This window comes from Antechinus flavipes, chromosome 3 (genome assembly GCF_016432865.1).
Source record: "Antechinus flavipes isolate AdamAnt ecotype Samford, QLD, Australia chromosome 3, AdamAnt_v2, whole genome shotgun sequence".
NCBI lineage: Eukaryota > Metazoa > Chordata > Mammalia > Dasyuromorphia > Dasyuridae > Antechinus > Antechinus flavipes.
Window position 1 is genome coordinate 191,080,256 of NC_067400.1, and position 25,747 is coordinate 191,106,002.

The 25,747-nt window shown below is 31.4% G+C and overlaps 1 protein-coding gene across 2 annotated transcripts in view; it reads left to right on the forward strand.

Annotated features, from left to right (window-relative positions):
* CADM2 (cell adhesion molecule 2) overlaps nt 1–25,747 on the forward strand; it is a 1,468,479-nt gene that overhangs the window by 1,276,630 nt on the left and 166,102 nt on the right. For both annotated transcript variants that reach the window (XM_051984362.1, XM_051984363.1), the window contains exon 6: nt 9,441–9,611. In XM_051984362.1, coding sequence (XP_051840322.1) covers nt 9,441–9,611 — 171 coding nt within the window. The remainder of the gene's footprint in view (nt 1–9,440; nt 9,612–25,747) is intronic.

Genomic DNA, 25,747 nt, shown 5'->3' on the forward strand with positions numbered 1-25,747 from the left:
GTCTTCTTTTCTCCCTTCCATATGTTAAAATTCAAATTTTTAGCATAAAGAGACACACAACACAGAAATACTTGTATTTTATATATAAATAGTATAAATTACATCTCAGAGGGAATGAGAGAATTAATGGACAGAGGAAGGAAGGAAAAAAGCCAAAAAGGAAGAAAGAAAGAAAGGAGGAGGTGAAGAGAGAAAGAAAGGAGGAAGTAAAGAAAAGAAGGTAAGAGGAAGAGTAGGAATGAAAGAGGGGATAGAGATAGGAAGAGAAAGACAGGAAGAGAGAGGGAGAGAGAGGAAAAGAGAGAATAAGCACTTATTATAAACCAGATACTATCTCATGTGGTACTTACAACAATACTGTGAGATAGATGCTATTATCCCCACTTTATAAATGAAGAGATTTGCCTAGAGTCATACAGCTAGTAAGTATCTGAGCATGAATTTGCATTCTGATAATTCTGATTATATCACTAATCCTAAACTAACTGGGAAGTCACTAGCATTAGGAGAAAGGATTTGAGCCTAGGAAAATCCTACCGAAGAAAGTGGGATGTGAGCTAAGTCTCAAAGGGAGTCAAGTATTCTAAGTAATGAAGATGAGTAATGTGAAGGCATTCTGAATAGACAGCCAATACAGAAGAAAAAATATTTGAGAGAAAAAGTCCCTGATTTCTAATTGGTCAAATATAATAATCAAGGAGTCTGTTATTTCAATAAGATTTTTCATGACCTATATATTAAGCTGCTTATTCTTCTCTCCATTCTTTTGTCTAGTAATGCCATTTTTTTTTTTTTTTTGTGCTGATCTTCCTTTTTAGGAATCTTAGTGGAACTAGTGGAACTAGTAATAATCTATGTTTTTGTTTGGGAATTAATTGGATTTATTTGGTTTGATGTGGCTTGAAAATACCTGGATTTAGGCAGAGAAAGACACATTAAGCATTATTATATGCCAGGTGGCACTGTGTTAACCAATAAAGATACAGATTTTTAAAAAAAGATAAATATTTATAAAGGGAAATTTCAAAGTGGAGAAAGGATAAAGGATACCTCTGTAAAAAACAATTCAGCTACAGAGAGATTAAAGAAATCCAGAAAATGAGTTGAGTTAGGAGTGAACCTTGTGACTGGAGACATGTTCAAAGAAATGTCCTAACCAGTGACCCCCAAATATGAAGGGAACAAACTTTAGAGTTCTATATTTATATTGGCGTGGTTTTTTTCTTTCATTGTTGTTGTTTGTTTGTTTGTTTGTTTTTTACTCAATTTTCCAGCCTTGCTTGCTGAACTGGAACTGGTACTCTTCCAGAACAAATGGTGGGGCGTGATTTGCTTCTGATCTTTATCACTGAACTTCCTGTCACTTCATCATCTAAGTTCTAAGCATTATGTTTTCACAGAGATCAGATAATTAAACTGGGACAATAAGGTCAAGGAGTGGCATAATTGTTGCCTGCCTAATATAAAGCCAAGAAACTCCTAACTCGTGCTCTACTATCATAAAGACATAAATATTCTAGGTATTGGTAGCTAGTCCCTGTTCCCCCTCTCCTGATACTCAGGCACATAGCTGTGGGATCCAGGAATTTCCTTGCTTGCCTCTTCTGCATTTTGTAAGGCTATTTCTGCTATGTATTTTGGCCCAAGATTTTCTGGCTCAAGTCCTTTCCTAGTATACACAGGTTTCTGGGTATTTCTTTTTGTAAGCCTAGGCTAGAAAAAAATACACATATACTTTTTCCCTTAAATTTTTGGATTATTATTCTTTCAGGTGCTTGGTTGTTTTTTCTCAGTAGGAAAATAGTGTTAAATTTGAAATGTTTTGCTTCACCATCTTGAAAACCATATTGGAATCATAATATTAGTATCCAAACACCTTGCTTCCATTATCCTTAATGCTGAAAAGAGTTAATTTTATTAACCGTTGGATATATTTCCATTTTTTAATCTTTCTTCCATTTTTCTCCTTAAAGGTCCTTAGCATGTGTTTGCTTAGGAAAATAATTTTCTACATTTTATTTAAACAATTTTTTAACTGCTCAAAATCTTCCATAATCCTTCATCATATATAAATGAGTTATGTGACTTTGGATCATCATCTTTCTCCTTGGTAATTTAAATCAAGTGTGTGTCGACCAGGATACTTTCTGTTCTCTTCTAATATTCTTGTTGTGACAAGAAATTTAGACCCCCCAAATATCTATACATATTGTTATCAATGTTGATTCTATTTCTGAAGCTATTTCTTCTTAATTGCTTAGTACTTCTTTAAATAGTTCAGGATTTTACTGTTTCAATTATACACCTTTTATCATTATTATTCTTTCTTATTGCTTTTTATTAATTCTGATTTTACCCTGACAAGTCAGCAGTCTGTCCACAGACAGGTGATTCAAGAATAACTTTGAAAGCAATAACAAGTCTTTTTCTGTCTGTTACAATTTAATCTACCTCAATAACTAGTGTTATTTGGGTCCTGTCATGCCCCATACCTATTACTAATTCTTTTCTGAAAAAAATATTGTTTTATAAAAGAATAAAATTTCTGTTTAATTTATCAAAGAATGATTTTCTTATATCTTTTTTTCTGAATCACATATTCTCAGATATTATATGTATGTTGGTATTTATTTATTACCATCCCATCTTTTCCTATATTTGCATTTCAGTTACTAAATATAAAAGTATATTAATTTAATTTAGAGGATATCATCAAGTTATCCATGTAATTTCTCTATCTCTTCTTCTTCAACATAGATTTCAAGAATTCAGAATCACTTATACTTCATAAACCAGGCTTACAGGTTATACAGATTACAAGGAAGGAACTTTGCAACTAGTAAATACATGAAATGGAATTTGAACTTAGGTTTTCTAGACTCCTAATCCAACACTCTTATCTACTATACTACCCTAACAAGATTTTGAATATGACTCTAGGTAGTGCACTTACAGCAACAGGGAAGTCAGAAGAAACAGGTTTGAGAGAACGATAATAAGGTCTGTTAAAGACATGCAGAATTTGAAAAGCTAGTAGGACCATGAAGAAACAATGCCATATTAGCAACTAGAGATGTAGGAATATTCTCAATGAAAATATCAGAATGTCCATCTAATTAAAGCTTTTATGAAAAAAAAGTTTAAGCATGGTGTATTATTATATAGATAGCTTTAATTTTTTTTTCACCTGAGATGCTCCCCTTAAGGTTGGCTGTAAGTAGTAAAATAAAATAATATTAGCTATAATTTACACAGAATTTAGTATGTGTCGGGTATTGTTCTAAGTGCTTAACAATTATTATCTCTTTTGTTCTTCATCATAACCCTTTGAGGTAGGTGCTATTATTATCCTTGTTTTATAGTTAAAAAAAAATGAAGAAGACAGAGGTTAAGTGATTCTGGGAAATAACCTGAGACCAAATTTAAATTCAGATCTTTCTAACTCAAGACCACCACACTACCTAATTTTATCTAACTAGTGGCAAAGACTGAAACTGAAGAATAATGTAGGTTTTTTCAGAGAACTAATTTACAAGTATATCCTGTTCCTTGAATATTGTAACTGGGCCAATGACAGTTTAAAAGTGAGTTGACCAGTTTTGTCTATGTTGATGCTATAAACTTCCATGGAAAATAGACACTTTGATGGATCTACTTAATAAATTGAAAAGTACTTCTTTCTTATTTTATTCTATCACCTCTTTGTTTCTACAAAGAAAGATGATTTCAGAAAAGGCTCAATTAATTTAGATGGCTAAAGTCACCTACTTTTATAATCTTGAGTTTATAGGAATATTGTATAGAGTGATTGTCTGCAAAGAGCAAATGTTCAAATTTTCATAAAATGTAGAAGATTGTAGAGTCTCCAAAATATAGGTCTATTTATAAGTAAATATAGATTTACTTCAATTCATGACAAAGCTTTCTAGTATGTTATTTAAAATGTGGTTACTGAATATTTTTAAAAAGTGGCAATAGGCACGAACTAGTATGGATTTATTAAGATCCATGTTAAAATGGAATTTGATCTGTAGGGGAGTGCAAAAGTCTGTTTTTCACTCAATGGTGTTTATAATATTTTAATCAAGGACTTAGATAAAAACATGGATCATATGTATTTCGAAATGTTTGATGACAAAACTGGAAGGATACATAGTTTGACAAAATACATTGTTTAACAAATTCAGGATGCTTTGGTCCAAATATAAAATGAGATTCAACTGAAATAAATTTAATGGCTCACACTTAGTTTAAGAAAATAATTTGATAATTAGATAAAGGCAACTTAGTTAAATTAGATTTCAGGTTGAGAGAAGTTGTGTGCCTTGCTCAGTATCATATAGATAAACAAGTAGTAGAATCAAAATTCCAATTTGAATTCAAATCTATCATTTTAAAACTACTTTTCTTGTAGCCTCCTTCACCAAATAAACAAATAATAAATAAAACTAATGTAATCTTGGAGTACATTAAGCAAAACATAGTGACCAAGAAAAAAAGAACTGACCAAAATTTATCATAGTCTTCCTTGGTCAGATCACACCTACAGTATCGTTTTCAGTTTGGTTGCATGTTTCAATATGAATATTGATAAGTAAGAGAGCATTTATAAACTGATGATTGTGATAGTTAAAAGCCTCAAAATTAGATCATAAAAGTTGAATACTTTAATTATATATTGATATATTTTAATTATGTAATGGATAATGACGATTCTAGGAGATCAGTGATGAATAATGATATCTATCTTCTGATACAAAGATTATTAACTAAATATGTGGAAATAAGAAATACCTTTTTAGCCATTTATTTTCACTAGCTTTTTTAGAATTAAGTGAAATAAATCTTCTCTGGGATATGTTGTTTCCTCCTTTCTATTGCTTGATTTTCTTTCATACTATTCCTTACATTTCATAAACCTGACAAATTCTTTCCTTTTTCAAAGGAAATTTCCACAATGTGGAAATTTATTTTATTTGAATATGTATATTTCTTACAAGGTTTTCCCTACTCCCTGACATAGTGGAAGATAGAAAAAAATAAATGTTAGTTTAAATGTAAGGAAAATCAGATCTATTGATTAGAATTGAAGGCTCTATAGATGTTTGTTTTGGAGAAGGAAGGATTGGGGTATAATAGCTTCCTTCAAGTATTTGATGGATTGCTATGTTGAAGAGGAATTAGATGTGTTTTGTATGGCACAAGAGCATAGAGGACAGAGGTAGTAATATTGGATAGAGTTAAGAGGCATGTTAAATCTTGAGATGGGAAAAAAATATCCAATTTTTGGAATTATTCACAAGTCTAATGTGTTGCTTCAGAAGATATTATAGAACTTCAATTATCTTTTATATAAAGAAAATTTTCACTTTACTGTAAAGCATGCAATTCAAGACTTCATATGTGTAATGAATATCATATTGCTTGTCTTCTCAAATAGGTAGGGGAGGTACTACATGAAGGGAGAGAATTTGGAATGGAAAAATGTGGGGGGAGTCTGTGGGTCTGTGTGGGTCTGTGTAGATAGATAGATAGAAGTAAATAGAGATAGAGATAGAGATATACACACATTATCTTTTAAAGAAAAAGTATTGGGGTGGAGTTGGGAGTGGGAGTTTATATGGGAGTGGGAGTTTATATAAATGTGTATGAGAAACTTGGATCTTTTTTTTCTTATAAAAAGAAATAACTATTTTAGAAACATTAATTTTGTATATTCTATTAAATTTGAATTTATTGAATGGGCAAATTCACACGTATGAGTGTACATTTGTATATATGTATATATACATATATGCAAAAATAAGTCCTCAACATCAATTTTATATTCATATTCATTTAAAAGCTTTTTAGTACCTGTCAATCTTGTATATACAATGTTTGCAAAATTACTGATAGGATTCAAAAGTATAGCCTATACCCATGGAACAGAAAAAAAAAAAACAATAGGCTTTCATCATAGGCTATAGTAAAGAGAATATGGGGCTTGAATTCAGAAGACCTGAGTTTGAGTATCTGTTATATCATTTACTAGCTGTTGTGACTTCATCTTTCAGAGTCTTTAGAGTCATTTGACTCTAAAAAAGACAATGAAAATAGAGTATCTGAGGATTTAGTTGTGATCCTCACATACTCTGTTTGAGAATAGAGTATTTTCATTGCCTTTTTTGGAGTCAAGTGAAATTAATTTTCTCTGGGATATGTTATTCCCACCTTTCGATCTCTTAATTTTCTTTTATACTATTCCTTACATTGTATACACTTGGCTAATTCTTTCCTTTTTCAAAAATCTTCACCAGAAAACGATAATAAACATACAGGACTGTGTCCAAACAATATTATCAATTAAGCGTTGTTTGTTGTTTGCTCTTCTCCCATTCCCCTTTTTTTCATCACCTTCCTGGAATTATCATTTCAGGCATTATCAACAAGGGTTTGCTCCATTTAGATACAAACATATGACCTAGACTCTCTTGGCTCCTTCATCTATTCTCCTCATTAAAATGCTTTTGTCCTGGATATAAATTCCCTCCAGGGTCTACTAGAAAAATAATAAAGTAATCTTGTATAATATGATAATATGATAATGTATTAGTTCCCTGTGAGCAAAAGAGATATATTTTAATTGTTCATTTTACATAGTCAATGACTAAAAAGAAATTGAAGAATTTTGGCCAGACCTAAAGTTTTCTTTAGCAAGGTCAATCTTTTGTGAAAATGATGTCCAGAACCCTAGAACAAAATATTATTCTTACTTTTTTGTTATGTATAAATTTTCTGAACTGTTATTAATAATGATATTTAGTAAAATTCTTTTTAAAAATAATTTAAAAGCTAAATAGTATTTCAATTTTTCTTTTCAATAAATTAAGTGTAGTAGTCTATTTTACTTTTTAACCACCCTATTATGGTTCTTTTATTAAACAGTTTATAACAGATTATATGTGCTTGGTTAAACTTAAGCTAAATGCTACATTCTTAAAGCAAATATGTAAGAAAAAAGATGTGTTGATTTGCATTTCACATAAATACAGAATTTGTTAAAAATGAACAATGAGAATAAATTTCCATAAGTTTCTTATATAATTCTTGAAAACATAACCTCCTGGTCAGGATTTGTGGTGTATTATAATCCTTTCTACCTAGAGATACTGAAACTATTAGATCTCTTTGGACAGAGAGTTTTGAGTTGCAATGGACCAAATTAATTATGTATCCATATTAAGTCCAATATTAAAATGTTGACTCTCAGGAAGCAAGTGTCATCAAGTCACCTGAGGAGAAAATCAGTCCAAGTTGGTTATGAAGAAGGTCAAAACTCTTGTGTTTTTAAGGACAAAATTCTGAAATCATCCCTTTAACTTCCTACCTGGATGAAATAGAAAGACCAAATAGAGAAATAGATGAAAAGAACAAAGAGATGAAGAAGGGAGTTGTTTTGCTAGGAGACAACTTTTTTTTTCTTTTCTGTGTTTCTAACTCCAGAAAAAGAGTAAGTTTACTAATAAAAGGGAAATAGATGAGTTCTTAGATTTTCCCCGTTTTTTAAGCAAGTTACTCACAAATTAGGAGATTAAGAAGAAATGAGATTTTCACATTAGTAAAGAACTGAAGTAATTTTCAATGGTTTTATTCTTAACAGAAATCAGAACTTTGTATTTTTATTATTATAGCAGCAAAGAAGAATTTAAGTTGTGAATGCTTCTGTAAGGAACCAAATTAGGCCACAGAAATAGAGATTTTATGCTAATCCATGTTTACAAGTGAATGGGGAAAAAAAAATCCTAAACTATGTGTAGTTTATTCAAAACTAAAAAGCAGAACTCTAATAGAAACTAGATCTAGGGTTCTGTATTCTTTCAGAAGTTCTTTTCCCCCTTATCTCATTGATATACTATTTTAATAAAAGCAGCTGAAGAGATATAATGCCTTTTTTATAATGGAACTCTTATTTGAGCAAAAAAAAATTAATGAATGATTATGAACACACAAATATACACATATGATTTGAAAAAAGGTAAGTATGTCCTCATCTATTTATTCCTCTGCTAAATTTATTTTAAAGATCCTTACTATGACAAATCAATATGACAAGGTTGTTCTTTTGCTGAAATAAACAAAAATCAATGAGCCATATAAATAGCTATGTGCAGAATAATACATATCCAATATCTCTTTAAAGGTAACCTAGAAAAAGAAATGTATCTTTCAATTGTAATTTTCCCTAGCCCTGTAGCTAAATTAATGGTACTGTCCTATTATGGCATTTGTTTAAAAAGATACATAATATAGATATAAACTAGATATTTCATATATTTTATTTTTAAAATATGCAAAGGGAAAGGAGTAAGAAGAATTATAGAGGGATATAGAGAATGGAAATAAATTAGATGTACTTTTCAAATTTATTTGAAGTATTTTATAATGAATGCTTTAGCCTCAGCCTTTTGATTTCTTTCTCTGATTGATTAAAATTCCCAAAAACTTATAAGTTACTTATGCAGTAAGAAATTATCCAAAAAAATGAGAAAATTATTTTTTAAAATGTATACAAAGAAACAATTAACTCTTAGTTGTATCTTTCATTGCATAATGAGTAAGGAGCAATTATTCCAAATAGTTAATGGAATAATTCTTTTTTTTTTTTTTAATCTAACATAGCCTCTTTTGGCTTATGTGGGTCTTAAGACCCATGAGGATCAATATAAATTTGTATATCCCTATTCATACCATATTCATTGGTGAATTCTTCAACAATTGAATAACATTTTATCTGAAAGCAGAGTTCACTATGTGGAAACCTTGGAATATTCAAAATGCTTAGGTTATCCTATTCCCCACTTTGGTGGCCAAAGATGACAACCCCCTTATCTTGCACATTCTCCAAAAATACCTTAGCTCACTTCATGTTGTTCATATTTAAATCACAGTTCAACAATTTTTTTTGCTTTCTTTTATGCTTTATAAACCCTTCTCCTAAAAAGGGATAGATAAGAATAATCTCTCCCACCCCACACTGTATTATTGTGATTAGAATAAGAAAGCATTCCCTTTAGCGAAACTGCTAATTCAAAGAAAAGAAGAAGAAAACCTACATTTTCCAAATGATCTGCAGAGCAATCTTATATCTATTTGTAATCAAGATTATTTGGAAAATGTGGGAAAGATAATGTTATACTATTAATCTTTCCCTTTCCCTTTATTTCATTTTAAAATTGCTCTATTTAAATCCATTTTAGTAAATGGTTGGTTTTTTTTTTTTTTTTTTTTTTTAGTCTGAAATGGATTGAATGTTAAACCAGAAAACAATTGGTCTTTTAAAAACCTATAAAGACAGGGGAAAGTAAATTTCATTAAATTGTTCAATTTAATGTGATCTGTTAATATTTTGAAATAAAATAAAATATCACAGTGTTATAAATGATTTGTTTTGCTTTCAGATGTCAAATACCTAAAAGAAGAAGATGCAAATCGCAAGACATTCACTGTCAGCAGTACACTTGATTTCCGAGTGGATCGAAATGATGATGGTGTAAAAGTAATTTGCAGAGTAGACCATGAATCTCTAAACTCCACACCTCAGGTAGCAATGCAAGTCCTAGAAATACACTGTAAGTAAACATTTTTTTTTCCATAAACTTGTGCACTAAATCTTTTCTTTTACCTTTTAAATCAAATCTAAGTTTTTCATTTTATAGCAGAGCTAAGAACAATATAATGAAACCTTTTTTTGTGTTAATGATATTCAGAAAGAAGGAATTCTTATCTGAATCTCATTATTGACAATAAAGAAAAATTTTTTAAAAAAAAGTCTTTGTAAGGTTAAAAGACTGTAGTTTTCAAAATTTTTGTTATCAGGGAAAAATATATAGGTTTTTTGTGAAAAATCAATTGAAAATATTAGCAGGCCTCACCAAAGCACTGACAACTGAACCCAAAGATGGTTTAATGCCCATAGTAAATGTATACTTTTATTTAAAATTTATTTAAAAAAAATAAAAAGGAATTAGCTACATCAGTATATAACAAAATAAATAGCAAAGATAAAGTAAGAATAGAACTGGAGATTGGGAATTCTAAATTTTAAATTGCATTCTAAACCTTTCCATAGGCTTTTAAGGTTACCATTATACAATCTTGTTTTTATATTCCCTAAAGATATTACCTTATTTTTGTCATAATAAAAAAAGGTTGAAAGTGCTTTACATTTTGAAAAGTCAAATGCAAAATTTATTTCCTTATGTGTCTTTTATGCCTTATGTACATCTAAATGTTCTATTTGAGATTTGATCTTCTCTAAATCTATGTTGTCTTTTGCTTGAATCTAAATCATCTATTTAATGCAGTATTTGTCCATTCCAGAAAAGCTCCCTTAGAACATTTATTTATTGTCAGATTGACATATTTCATGACCAAAGTTTAAATTGGTCATTTGGGGCTAGCCTTGTATTCTTACATGACCTTAGCAACAAAAATAAATCTATTAAATTGTTTCATATGGCATTTCATTATTTAGTCTGCGAATAGTGCATTTTAACTAAAGGTAAGTTCCTAATAATAAATCATAGCTTTTTAGTTACTTTTTTTTAGTTATTTCAGTTTCATGATTTCTCACTTCTTCATTTGCTTAAATAGTTCTTTAAAATGACTAGTATATGATTTTGAGGTAATAGGAACTGTGTTCCCCTGATCTTTGGGGGTCTTTGGCCCTGGGTTGGAAAAACCCTAAATCTCAACCCCTCTTGACCTTGGGAGCATCCCCACTCTCCTACTTGATTCCCAGGGAGAAAACTCCCATAATAATCTCCAAATACAATTCATTTGGAGATCTTGGCCTGGAGCATAAATACCACCCATTATTGATTAGTCCTTTAATTCATCTGGTGATCACTCCCTAGCCCTGGGCTATAGAAGGGTAAATAAAAATCAAAGTTGTGTTTCCAAACCTTTGCTAATTCCTAATCAGGAACTGGGTCCACTGAGTGGCTTCCCAGTGTAAATAAATCAATTTTTTGCCAAAAATTGCAAAAACCTGTGACGATACTACCCTGGGAACCCCATCACTGTGTTATTATTTGGGAGTCTTTCCTCCCTCAACAATTTCATATGTTATACTGAACAAAGGGCATGAGAATTCCTTCATTTGCGCTTTCTTATCTTATAGGCAAAGCCAATAAGAAAAATTAATGTTAACTGATTACATGAAATTTCAAATTTCAACCTAAAAATGAAAAGAAATCAAAGTAATTTGGTTATACAGATTTCTAACAAGAAGCTAAGACACATACTATGGGTTTCCTTAGCTGTATACTTGCCTTTTTAGTTTACCATTTTCTAAAAATAAAGTGCTTATTCATCAAATAGATGTTACTAAGCAGTACTGAAGCATGATGAATTATTAAAGGATGACAACTTTTTTGGAAAGTTTAATGATGATATAGAGATACATATCTACATATCCATGCATAAATGCATGTACGTACATAATACTCATACATGTACATACACACATATGTGTATGTGTGTATATACACAAAGAGACATATTCCCCCTAGGGATAACAAACAGACCAATTACAAAAAGCCCCTTTCATTTTGTCTTAGTTTAGTGAGCATGTGTCTGGAAGTCAGAGAAAAAAAATCTATTAATTTCCTTTTCATAGCATCTAATACACTTTTCATGCATGTGGAAGAGCATAATTAAAACTATTTTATGATAATATTGGTTGTCCCTCTAGGGTACAGAGTTTCCCATTGTGTCAGTGGGGTCAATTTTAGCAGCTGGTCTCAGAGTCATTTGGGTGGGACCTTAAAACATCCCTGAGGATGAAGGAGAACAGAAATTATCGCCAGTTTCTTTTTCCTTTTTTTTTTTTTTTTTAAATCTGGAAGAAAAAACCCTGTTTCCACAAAAGGCCTAAACTTGTCCCCATGATGCTATAGCTACAAAACCCCCAGATTTTATTACTAAGATCTCCTCAGGTTTCATGAGCATGAGCAAAAAATGCATACATAGAACTATCCAAAATTCTTTCCTCAGACTCATCCTACGTTGAAACGATTTGCTCATGACTTCACAGAAAGTAAGCTATCATTCTATCTAATAGACATCATTGCTTCTCAGTATATTGCAGTATATTGCTTCTATTTGTTATAGAATAGGGTTTCTTACTTTGTATTCTAGCCTATCACAGTTTCAAAATCTCCTGTCTTAGACATAGGACACACAATAAATACTTAGGATACATGTAAAGAGAACCAAGAAATTACACCATAGCAAACAAACAACAATAAAACACCTTTCTTCCTTTCCTGTTTTTCATATATTCTTCCTTAAGTTGGTATGACATAAGTAACAGCAATGTAGAATAAGAGATAGATGTATCTTAGGAAATACCAGGTTATAGGAATTCAAGTCATTTTGTTTTCTCCTTTTATTAGGAAGGTTACAGAAATTGTTTAATGTCATCCACTTTGAGACTATCTTCCCAACCCTGATTCTATTAAAGCATCCTTGATTTCATCATGCATCTCCCAACTCCTCTTTGATGTTGTCAAGAATCTCCCTAACTCTTCTCTAATTCCTTCAAATGTCCTTTTTCTCCCCAATTCTTTCTTGGTTCCCACCCCTTCCCTCTGTCTATAAAAATGGCTCACTACCAAAAATTCCTTTGGATTTTGATTGTGATCTTTTCTTATAAATAAAGGTATCTTTTGATAAAGAGAATACCACTGGGAATTCATCCCAGACCTTTTCATTTACATCTTGCCTTCATATCAATAATTTCATTCTTGAACCTCATCACAGGGAATCACAAAAATCAATCAAGAAATCAATCAACAGGCATTTATTTAAGTGCCTATTTTGTGTCAAATCTATGCTAGGTACTGAAGATATGAATATAGTGAATAAAACTATCCCTACTGGAGCTTATACTCTAATGGAAAAGACAAAATGAGCATTTATTTATATCTACAGAATAAACATAAAAGCAATGCAAAGTAGTTGAATACAAGGGAAATTCTAGGAGAGATCTGTAGCAGTTAGAGGCTTCAGGAAAGGATTCATGTTGATGTTGATGCTTGAAATGTTTCTGGAAGAAAGAAATTCCTGGAGTCTGAAGTGAGGAGGAAGTCAGAGCCAAGTATATTCAAAAGAAAATTCTACCAAACATTTAAAGAACAATTAATTTCAATACTATATAAATAGGCAAAGGAATCTTACCAAATTCCTTTTAGTTCCCCTTGCATAAAATACATGGGAAACAACCATTTCAAATATTCTTGAGAGATGATGTCATGAGGGAGGAATGAAGAAAAGTCCATCTTGGCTAGATCAATAAATATAGAAGAAGGTATAATGTTTGATAAACCCCTCAAATAGGGTGAAAACTAAATTGTGAAGGACTTTAAAAGACATATAAATAAGTAATATTTGATCCTAGAAATAATAGGAAGCTACTGGAATTTATTGATAGGGAAATCATATGGTCAGATGTATATTTAAGGAAAATCATTGGCAGCAATAATTTAACAATAACAACAGTATTTACAGCCCTTCACAATCTATTTCCCTCCTAACTTTTCCATTTTCTTACACCCCAACATGTACTTTTTGATCCAGGGACACTTGCCTTCTTCCTGTTTTAGGAAGACATACTTCCTCCTGTCAGAGGAAGACACTCCTTTTCCTGGTTCTGGATATTTTCTCTGCCTATCCATGCCTGGAATCATCTACCTCCTCAGGCTACCTAGTGTCTTCCTTTCTATAAGTCCCAACTAAAATCCCTCTCTTGGAATTCTTTCCTAGCCCCTCTGTAGGGGCTACCTCTCTGCCTTATTATTATTATTTTAATTTATCATATGTATACCTTGTTTGTACATATTTATTTGCCCTAGTACCTTATTCACTTGTGAGCTTCTTAATGATAGGAACTATCTTTTGTTTCTCTTTGTATCCCCATCTCTTAACATTGTGTTTGGCACATAAATATTTATTGATTGTCTGACTGAATAAAGGTAGAACTTTACATTTTTCAAAGCATTGAGCAAATATCATATTTTACCAGCACAACAATCATGGGAAGCAGGTGGTATTATTATTCTTATTTTATAGATGAAGAAACAAAGTCAAATAGAGTTTAAGTGACTTCCCAAGACCACACAATTTATAAATGTCTAAGTCTGGTTTTGAACTTAAATCTTAAAACTCCAGACTAAATGCTCCCTCTAGTCGCCTCTAGTCACATAATAAGGTGATGAGAGCCTTGAGACAAGAAGAGCAGTTTGATGGACCTATTGCAATAATCTTTCAAGAGGTGATGTTAGAGACAACAGTTAAGCATGGAAAAGATTATCATCGTGTTAAAAGCTGGATAAGAAACTCTGTATTTAGAGTTCATGACCTGAAGTTCCAGTGCTGATGGTGTTTTATTTTAATTTGTTTTTGCTAAAATATGTAATAATAACACTATTTATAAAAAGTTATAGATACATATTTTTTAAAAAGCATTATTCATAGCACCAATCCTGAAGTCAGGAGAACCTGAGTTCAAATCTGGTTTCAGACACTTACCCTTCCTAGCTATATGGCCTTGGGCAAGTCACTTGACCCCAGTTGTCTCAGAAAAAAAAGTTATATTCATATCATTTAAAGACAATAAATGAATCAGAAGTGGGGTATATGGAGGATCTGCCTTAATCCCAGGAAAACTTGTGTTCAGGTCACATGCCAGCTGTACATGGTGACAACTTTTATTTGTTGAAGGGAGTTTCCCTAGCTAGAATTTATATCAATCAAAATATATGTTCAAACCCTAACCATGCTAGTAAACTGCTAGTAAATTGCAGAGATTAATCTTAATATATATTTAATATGCATTGTTCTTTTTTAGTTCATCATTTTTTAATTGTGACCAACTTTTTATCATTTTAATTGGGATTTTCTTGGTAAAGATACTGGAGTGATTTGCCAGTCTCTTCCCTATTCCATTTTGCAAATAAAGATATTGAGGTAAACAGGTTTAAACTACTTTCCCAGAGTCATAAAGCCAGTAATTCTCTAAAGCCATATTTGACCTCATGAAGATGAGTCTTCCTGATCTTAGACAGGGCACTCTATCTACCTACCTGCCCTTTTACCTTTAATTTAATGCATCTCTTTCATCACGAATCACTGGAATAAGTAAAAAACAAAACAACAACAACAAAAAAAAAAAACAATCTTCTTCATAATATAAGCAGATAGCAGCATTAAATACATCTAAATTATATATGTGTGTATGTGTATTTTGCCAAAAGGAAGGTTTATTTAGGAGAAGTGTTTACAAAAATAAGAAATAAAATAGGCACATCAGGAGTGGCAAATTCAAAACAAAATTGGGAGAACTTATAGTTAGCAAAGAAAAAGACAAGTTCCCCTGGGGAATGCACAATTAAGTAGGAGAAAGGATGTACTCTATGAAGTGGGAGAAAGCCATTGATTGGCAGATTAGACTAACCAGAGTTAGCTAGAGTAAGGAAAATGACACCTCTAAAGGAAATCACTATGAGGGAGAAAAAAGAGAATACCTTAGTCCTGAAAGGAATTTAGCCTAAATAATACATTTTGGAAATCTCCAATTCATTTTTTTAGTTTATCTAAGTCTGTTAGAAATAATATGACTTTTTAATTTGTCTGATTTCATATTTTTAGTGGAACTGATTGTATGATTCAGTTTTTATTTTATTCTCAGCAGGAATATTGTATCAGCACTAACAGAAGAAATAACATAAAAAACATAGGGGATAAAACAATTAAGTATAACTATATGTTCGTTTTCCAACAGTTACTTTGATGATAATTATATAAACCAAATGAAATATTTTTTAAAGAGTAAAATGAAAGAAACTTTGGAAAACGTTCAATCTAATGAAATCATTCTGAGAAATTTTGCAAGCTATGCCTTTAGAAAAATAATAACAAAACTCAAAAGCATTATTTGAGAAACTGGACTAAAATTAATACATAGAATAATGTATATTACTAGATTATTAATTATTTCTTTAGGTAATGATGAATTTAAACAATGATTCATTTAAATGCTTAGATCTCACATAAAAGAAAAATGGCTTAAATGAATAAATATTTGTAATAGATTCTAAATGCGAGCAATTAAAAAAAAATCTGAGCACAAAAGTGCAGTGAAATAATTTGCATGCTTAAATGAGATCAATTAGGTTAATGATGGATGAAAATAAGAAATCCATTATTTAAATGCAAAATAACTTTTAAAACTTGTGGGGTCATTTGCTGCCAAAGTTTTATCTATCAAAGCAGCTAGCTAGTTCAAATGGTTAATGTACATTGCTAACCTTTATCATTCAGAGATATTTCAAATCGGATCTGTATATAAAATATAATTGATCATAATTTATTTTACTAGCATCTATCAATCATTGAATATTTTTACACAGATCTCTCCATGTTTTTGCATTTTTTGTTTTGTTCCTCTGACCACAAAGTTCCTATGTATTTTAAAGAGCATTGTGATTGAAAAATGACACTAGCTCTTTCCTGAGACTTTCTAGTATGCATTTTACAAACTGAACATTGTAGATCTGTTAACTACTGCTTCTTCTCTTACTGTCCTGGGCATCTGAGGGGGAAGTTATAAATTTGGTGAAATATAATATTATTTTCCCAAATATTCTCCCTTTAGTTCAATTCAGAGAATAGTTTTTAAAATGTCTGATTAGAATGAAATACATCCACAAAAGAATTTTTATATGCTAATTTCCACAGATTAAACCTTAGAGATAGAGACTAAACCTGTGGTTTTCTAAGTAGAGAGAATTCTTCAGTGAAAAAAACTTTGCCAATGAAGGTCATCCTCTTTTCTGCAACTTAAGAGTATAGCCTGCAACACTGGCTAGTTAAAATGACTTGACAGAGCTAGGACATGAACCAATGTCTTTTAGGCCATCTTTATATCCACTAAATACACTACCTCTCAAACTAAACATTATGTTTAAAAATAAAGGAATTAAAGTGAGGTAGTGGACAGAAAGATGTTAGGTGTTAGGAAACCTTATTTCATATCTGGCATCAGATTTTGCCAGCACAAATCATTTAATGCAACATCTGTCAGTTTTTAACATCTGCCAGGTTCTTCATCTAAAATGGACATAATAATAGAACTTAACTATTATAAGGATAAAAGTAGGTAAGTACTTTTCAAACCTTAAAGAACTATATATAAGCTAGCTATTTTTATTTTTATTATTAAAATTATGTTTATGTACAAAGAGATATGTGATTCTACATTCACTGAAAAGAAATCAATCCCCCAAGAAACATAAATTCTACTGAGTCAAATTCTTGTAAATTGTCTTCTTGCTTTCATATATAAATTATATATCCACTTATTTTGTATCATTAGGGGATCTGATTAAATTTTTCATATTATTGACTATTAAGAGGTAGCTCAGTGGATAAATTTCTGGACCTGAAATCAGAAATACCTTATTTCAAATCTGGCCTCATCCACTTATGTAGTTTAACCCAAATCATTTAAATTCTGTTTGTCTTAATCCACTGGAGAAAAAATTAGTAAATCATTCCAGTATCTTTGCCAAGAAAACTCAATGTATTGTACGGTCCAGTGATATGAAGAGTCAGACATGACTGAACAACAACAAAAACATATAAGAGAAAAATTTTGTTCATATATAATTTGTACACCACTCATCCATCTATTGCTGGATTAGCAGAGGAAATTACTGTTGGAATCTTTACAAATAGTTAAGTCATTAGAGTTGATAGAGACAATAATTATCTAATTTAGTATGGTTCAGTATCATTGATCTGATTTTACAAGGAGATGTTTTGGGCCAGAACCTGAAACAAGGTACTAAGTAGAACTAATTGATACAATGCTTGTGTTCACACCTTTAGAGAGCTCATATAAGCAAGAAGTATTTAAGTACTCATTGGAGTTCACAAGTATGGGAGATTCACAAAGTAAACTTTGTACCTTTGTGAATTCACACCTCTCTTAGGTGTGCCTCCAGAAGGAGGAGTCAGCCTTTGGGAGATCATATATAAAGAGGCTCTTAGCTTCGGGTTAATTAGTTACTTCTGGCCGAACATTGACTGGGGTTGGAGAGGAGCACTCTGGGAGGTAAGCCCACAAGCCCTCTCTCCGAGGCAAGAGAGATTCACTCCATTTTCCACTTGGCTGGATGGAGGCTGAAGAAAGCAGAGGCAGAAGCAAAGGACAATCTGTAAGAGCTCTTTGAACCAAGCAGAGAGATAGGCCTCAACTAACCCAGCTATTTTGGAAGGAGAAAATAAACGTTTGCATTTTACCAGCTGGCTGCATTTTGGGTCATTATTACTTTTAATGGAAACTAAGGCTGCCTCCAGAAAACCTCCCCGAGAAACCAACTCTCCTCCAGAGAAAACCATTATATATTTTAAAGAACAAGAACACCAACAAATTACAAAATGCTTTTTAGGATTATACTTAAACTAAGTTTTTTTAGCTTTGGATTACCAAAAGTAAAATTGAGAATATTACCCAAGAAAAAAAGCATGGGGAAATGGAATTTTATATGAAAGGAATGACCAATTATGTCAATTTAGCTAGCATCGACTTGACAAACATTTAGCAAGCAAAACTGCTTATGAACTAGTCACCATTTTAAGAGCTATTTAGTTGGATAAGGCATACAAAGAATATGAAATGTAAGAGGAAGGGAGATAGTACAGACACTATTATACAGTGGAAAGAGCAGTCAGCTTGGTTTCCTCATTTGTAAAGTGAGGAATTTGGATTACGTGATCTCTCAAGTCTTGTTCAGCTCTAAATGATATATTTCTTCTATCTATACAACACAATCACAATATTTCAGTCATTGCAAGTTTTTGAAAAAAGAATTATATAAAGCACAAAAAGTGGAATTAAGTTTGAGTTAAAATTTCAGAAATTTCTATAAGCAATTCTACTGGCTAAACAATATACTTCTTTAGAAATTTATCTTACAAATGAATATATTAAAATTAAAATAAAGAAAAAGAAAAGAAATTGATCTAACTTTTTGGCCTTGAACAACTTCTATGACAATGGTCCTGAAGAGTTTTAAGGTGTGTTTTATAGATAAGTAAACATTCATTAATTCATTCAACAAAGATTCACTGGATAAGGACTATGAGTAAGGCATTATGGTGGGCTTTTTAGAGAATACAAATCAAAGATTTATCTCTATTTGTATATATGTACCCCCCCACAAGTACACACACTTGTGATGGTGCTATTAAGCATTTAATAATTAGCACATTTAACACATATTTGTGGACTTTTCCTTAAATCTTAGGAAAAACTAATTATAGAAATGTCAAATAGTGTTGCAGTGTGAAACGTTTTAAATGGCACAATGCTTGCCATCATAAAAAAAAAAAAATTAGGGAAATTTTTGGCAAATTTTCCCTAGAATTAAAGGTAAAATACTTATTGCATAATCAGCATATATTCACATCTCAGCTGCAGAATTGCAACCATGTAATAGCACTGATTTCTGATATTTCTGTAGAAATTGAAAAATGAAGTTAGAAAATATAAAATTCATTTGTATTTTTAAATCAATTTACTATAGTTTTGAAACATTGTTAAAAATAGGTTTTGCCCTGATGTTTTCTATAGCTGTATATCTAATATTTTTATAGGGCTGGATAATCTAGATTTATTTTTTAAACTAAGTAATACAAAATAGAAGAAGATTATAATATATATAGCTAATACTAATACCAACAAATCTTATATAATTACTTTGACTTACTTTGCTAGGGAACAAAAATTGTTGAAGAAAATGAGACAAAAATAAATTTGACAAATTGAATCTCAACTTTTAGGAAGAAAAATATGAACTACCTACATTTTAAACATTCAAATTATTGGTTTAAAATCTCTAAATGAATTCCTTGCTGTATGGGATAGCAAAAGAAAGCTTATAATAATCTTGTCCCAGAATTAATTTAGTTAGTAGCCTATTTTAATAATATCTTTTTATTGCAAAAAAAGTAATTCCTTTTAAAATTTTTTCTCCAATATTCTATAACAATATGATAATATTTTGTCTCTCCATTCCAATTCCTTTTCTTTCTTCTCTCATCTTCACTCACTTCTCTTCTAATAAGAAATGAGAAAACTGAAATTTTTATAGTTTCATAGATAAATGCAAGGCATTATTCCAAGCTAATTCATAGACTATATATTAGTGATGTAAGTACAAACAGCAGTAGTAGTAGAAACTCTAGGTCATTGGAAATGATGTAGACCAGTATTCAGATTATTTCACCATAGGAATGTAACTTTTGGAAAAGATGTGGCACAATATCGGAGAATATGTGTGAGAAAAAGGAGTTGGGTCTGATATCTTTATTCCACTAAGCTAAACTTCAAGCATGTCTGGTTTGTGGTCCAAGGTGTGTGCTGTATCACATCCAAACTCAAACAAGTTTTATTAGAGAAGCTCCCAGTACCAAAATTCTCACATCAGTCATGTGAACCACAATCCTATGATGTCATTTACCTTGCTCTGTTCTTTGCTCTGTACTTCCCAAGTCCCTATAAATTGTTTGATTTCTGTTCTCTGCTAAATTCCAAAAGAGGAATTTAGCCCATTTTAATTAGTTACAATTATAATAAAACTTTGCCTCTTGACTTAGAAATTATCTAGGCTTCCAAATTCTTTTGCACACCAGTCCAGAATCCCAGTATATTTTGAAGATATCTTGCATCCCTTAGCCCCAACACTGGTTTTTTTTTTTTTTTTTTCCTTTCATTGCTATGCTATATTATTTAAATTAAAATAAAAAGTTAAAATCACTGCTAAACATGAAAGCACTTATCTTTAAGTATTTTTTAGGTCATCTATTGTTCATTGTATTGCTATTACAAATCTACTTCAGAGATCCTCTAATAAACTTTGTAAAATATTGTAAAGGCAAAAAAAGGAACATAATGGATTATGATTTTCCCTTTTGGAAAATAGATATGATTTAAAAAAAAACAATATTATTAATAAATGTAAAACTATTCTTTCTGATATTGAAAACTGAAAAAAGGACTTTCCCTTGCTCAGTAATGGATTCCCCTTATTGAAGCTATCAAAAATGAGTGTTGAAATGAACTCTATACATTTCGGTCTTCTAGAAATATGATTAATTTCTGTAATAATCTTAAATTAAACCCAGCATTCTTTATTAACTTATCAGGTCCATAAAATAGGAGGCTACACATACATAATTGCAAATCAACATAATTCTATTTTATAAAGTAATTTTATTCCTTATGTTTTTTATAGTGGATAAGTAAAAATTATTTTTCTGTCAGGTTGAGAATTTTGAGAAAATAGACTGAAAATAAATGAATAATGTAGTTTCTGAAGTACAGAGACTCAAAAATAAGTATAAAATACCTATACAGAGAATAAAATTTGGGAGGAGTTTAAGCTAAAATGACACAAAGAGATTTAATAATATAAAATGATTTATAAAGACATGCCAAAATCAACTCATCTCTTTGTGATGAGGAAAAGAAGAGAGTGATATTTAGTCAAAGTGTTATGAAAATATTAGAAACAAAAGGAGAATGTATAGATGGATATAACAAGTCACTATGAAGTAACAGAACATATATGATTCATAGTCATTGTCAAAAAAAAAAGTAAATGTTAAGTTTGGGCTGACGAGGAAAATGATGAACTAAAAGAAAATGGGAGCTTGAATTACATTTTTTAATTTAATCAAACAAACAAAAAAAAAACAAGACAAAACAAAGCAACAAACCAGATCTGTATAAAAGTGAAATGATCTGATAATATTTGTAAAATTCTGATATTACACAAGGCAATCTAACTCACTGTAATGGAAAATATCATATATAAGAATTGATGATAATAAGATGATAACACATTTTTACCTTGGTAAATATTTTGTGGGATTATTTTTTGTTACTTTCAAAACAGAAGTGGATAGTGGAATAAGTTTAAACAGATTAGTCCATAGTTTTCTTTCTTTCCTTATGTTTTCTAAATAGAAAATCAATGAAATAAAAGATGTGTGTATGTGTATATAAAGGCCTTGAATAGAGATTACTATCAATGATATTAATGGAAGGAAGTACCTAGTTATCATTGTAATTAAAAAGAAATAAGCTATATGTAGAGCTCATTGTGGCTATCTGCCAGTGGCTGCTGGAGGTCTACCTCAGACCTGTAGAATCGATCTCTTCATGTAAGAGGATGATGATGATACAAGGAGACTGAGAAGCAGTTGCGTTCTCTGATTTCTCGACTGAGAGGCAGTTAGTTGCATTGTCTGATCTCTCTTATCTTCCCTCTTTCCTCCAATATATTTCATTCCCAATCCACAAGGAACATCTGCATTAGTAAAGGCTGCTTTGCAACTCCTTCAAGTGTTATGATTCACAGCTGTGAAGGCTCTTGGAGAATTGACCTGCCCCTTCACTTAGGCATGGTCCTAAACAATTTCTAGTTTTTGTTTTATGAGACTGTGATTATTTTTCCCTCACAACATGGGGGAACATAAACATCAGTAAGTTTATACATTGGCTATTATCTAAGTCGACATGCTAAGCTATCTGAGTCCACATGCTAGAGAGTGCAAACAGCACTATAGCAGGTGTTGAAACTTGGGAGATGTCATGAAGGCAAACTTTCAAACGGAGAAGAGAACTGTACATAGTCAAAACAGGCTTTTTTCATAAATCTCTCATCAGTCTCCTGGCTCAGCCCTTTGATGTGTTGGCCCATTTAATTATCCCAACTAAAAAAGTCTTACCGGGTCTCTTCTCCCTTTCCTTCCTAGAGGGTTACTGAAGGAACTCTAGGAGGATCCTACTTATTAACAGCTCTCAATTGCTGCTGCTTCTTTATTTCTTATGTTTCTTGTGTCCCACATTCAGATGCAATAAGTTGTGATACGGGAGCCACCTTCCGGTGACTGTTGAGGTCTAAACCAGACCTGTAGAATGGATCTCTTTATGTGAGAAGATGATGATAATACAAGGAGACTGAGAGTCAGTTGACCTACCCTTTCACTTAGGCATGGTCCTTAATACCTTATGATCCTAAGTATGTGTTCAAGTCTTGTCTTTGTCATAGGTGTCATACATAGATGCACAACTCTAGAGATGCCCTTAGACAATTTTCTTAAGACTAACTTTAATGAATAAGTTTCTAATTTGTGATAGTAGAAATATCATGGGGCATTGATCTAGAGCTGTAAAAGACCTTAGAGACATTTAGTCCAATTCTTTCCTTAATAAAGAAACTGAAATCATATGATTCTCTGTGTAAAAGTACATCGTAAAAATTATAGTTGCTACCAAATATGATTGATTTGATATTCATTTATATAAAATTTTTCTCCAAACATTGTGTTGAATAAATGAGTATTCAGAAGTTCCCTTCTCTCCCTCAAAAAATGTGGAGTTGAATAGGATGGGGAATTTAAGGGGGTTGGTCAGTTGTTTTATTTAAAGATTCTGGGTTTCACTGATCTAATTTCTACTAACATAGTTTGCTGTTTTCTATAAACACACAAAAAGTTTAAAATATACAGTAATCTAGTTATTTAAATCCAGAATGTATTTCTTCTAATGATTGTAATTTGTTACATGAAATTGTGTCAGAGGTGGTGATATTTTTCAATAAGAGGATAACATACTGTAGTGTGTCTGTGTGTGATTGTTTAATGATGGTGTTTTTGTAAAGGAACTGGCTTAAACTTCTCTCTTTTTCCATCTTTGAAGCCCTTAGAAAAGTATACATATTTTTGACCCAATGACTTTAAAAGCTTTAAGTACTAGTGCTTGTAAGATTGCCCATCAGGAAGTTTAATCTTGGTACTGACATAGATATTTTCTCTTTTCTAAAATATTTGTTAAGAATATGGAACATCAATTCTGTTAAATCAATATCTTCACTTTTACTCAAATCCTGAATCATTCAAGTATAAAATGAGGTGTCCTTACTTCAAAAGCTGAAGATGCTTTAAGAAATTCACGGAAAGAACCAACACTACATTTATTCTTGAAAGATATCTGACCATTAATTTAACCTTATACAACCTATATTCCTTCAACAAAGAATCAAGGGAAATACATATTTTCTTCTCAGTATTTTGTCCTTTTAAGGAAATTATTTGAGTAGACTCATTGGCGCCAAGAAAAAGCAAAGACCACCTGGTTCTTTTAATATTAAACATACTTTGCATAAAGTATGAACTAACATATTTGTTGAGGGAATGAATAAACCATTTGTTTGCAATTATAGCCATATCCAAATTTCCTTCCTAATTCTCTTGTCTTATTGAAGGGAAAAAAAAAAAAACAACAACAATTTTTTATTTTTCTAGAACCATGTGAGCTATTAGAGGAAAGTGGTATTGTTCTCAACTGAATTTTTTCATGAATTAATTTGTAGAATATAACCATTTAACTATACATGTGTATATATACACATATATGAATTTAAAAATTAAAACTTAGATTTCAAAGCAAATAAGAAAGTCATGTATTTTAGTTTGCATAAGACCTGAATTTGCCATTTCTGAACCAAAACAGAAATATGTTTAATTAGATTAATAGTAGTGCAAGAAATCCATAAATTATAGCAATAAATAAGGTACCAATCAAGGAATTCTAGAATTTCAGAGATAGAATTCTTTTAGGTCCTTTAGATCTACAAAATGCTAAGTATTGATTCCAGATATAAACTTTTTTGCCTCCTGTTCTTATATTCATCATCTCTTACATCCTCATTTAGTAAATTTGCCTACTGACATGGTCAAGGGAGGCAGGAAGACAGAAAGGTAGCTGAGGGCCAGTGGAGGGAGAGAATGAGAAGCAGCAGCTGGAGGAGGACCACAAGAATTGTGGTCTGGCCACATTGGGGTCTGGCCAGAAGCAGAGGAAGAAATGAGGAAAAACATAGGGAAGCTGGATATAGACAAGATAAAAAAGTGGCACACAAGGACTGGAGACAGATACAAGGTACCAAGCAGGGACTGATGAGGGTGAGAGGGTAGAATAGGCCAAAAGTCTCCTCTTTTAGCATTGGAGGTATCAAGCCAAAATCTTTACCAAGCTATCATCTAGTCACAGGTTTTCCCTTAGTCTTGGGCTTTCACTTTGAGGTAAGATTTTTTTGTTGTTTTGTTTTATGTCTGGAGCAGGGATAGTTGCAGGTAGGAAGTCCAGGAGTAGAGAAAGATCACAGTATTGTACAGTAAAGTTAATATGGGTGTTTCTGTTTTTTTGTTTTTTCCATTGTGGTTTAAGTTGAATTTACATAGTATGAATTTATATAAAACAAGAACTGTCTGTATTATATTTTTATAAATACCCCAACTTCTCAGGTTCTCAATCTTCAATCCTCATAACTTACTTCTCCACTTTACCTCAGGAATGGTTACACTTGTATCCTTGTCATCACCACATTCTACTTTAATGTTCAAAAATGCCAAATACATTTTACTTGGATAAAATATGTTATCATTTCTTATACTTTACTCTTTCAGCTCTCTTTATGCCTTAATCCTATATTCCCCATGAATTCCAATTCTTCCACATCTCAGTATTTTGTAAGTACATCACTTCTCCTTTGGATAGATTAGATTTTCTTTCAATCTTGATCCCTTCATGAGCCAATTCAACTCTGTCATATCCTCTATCTTCAAATCT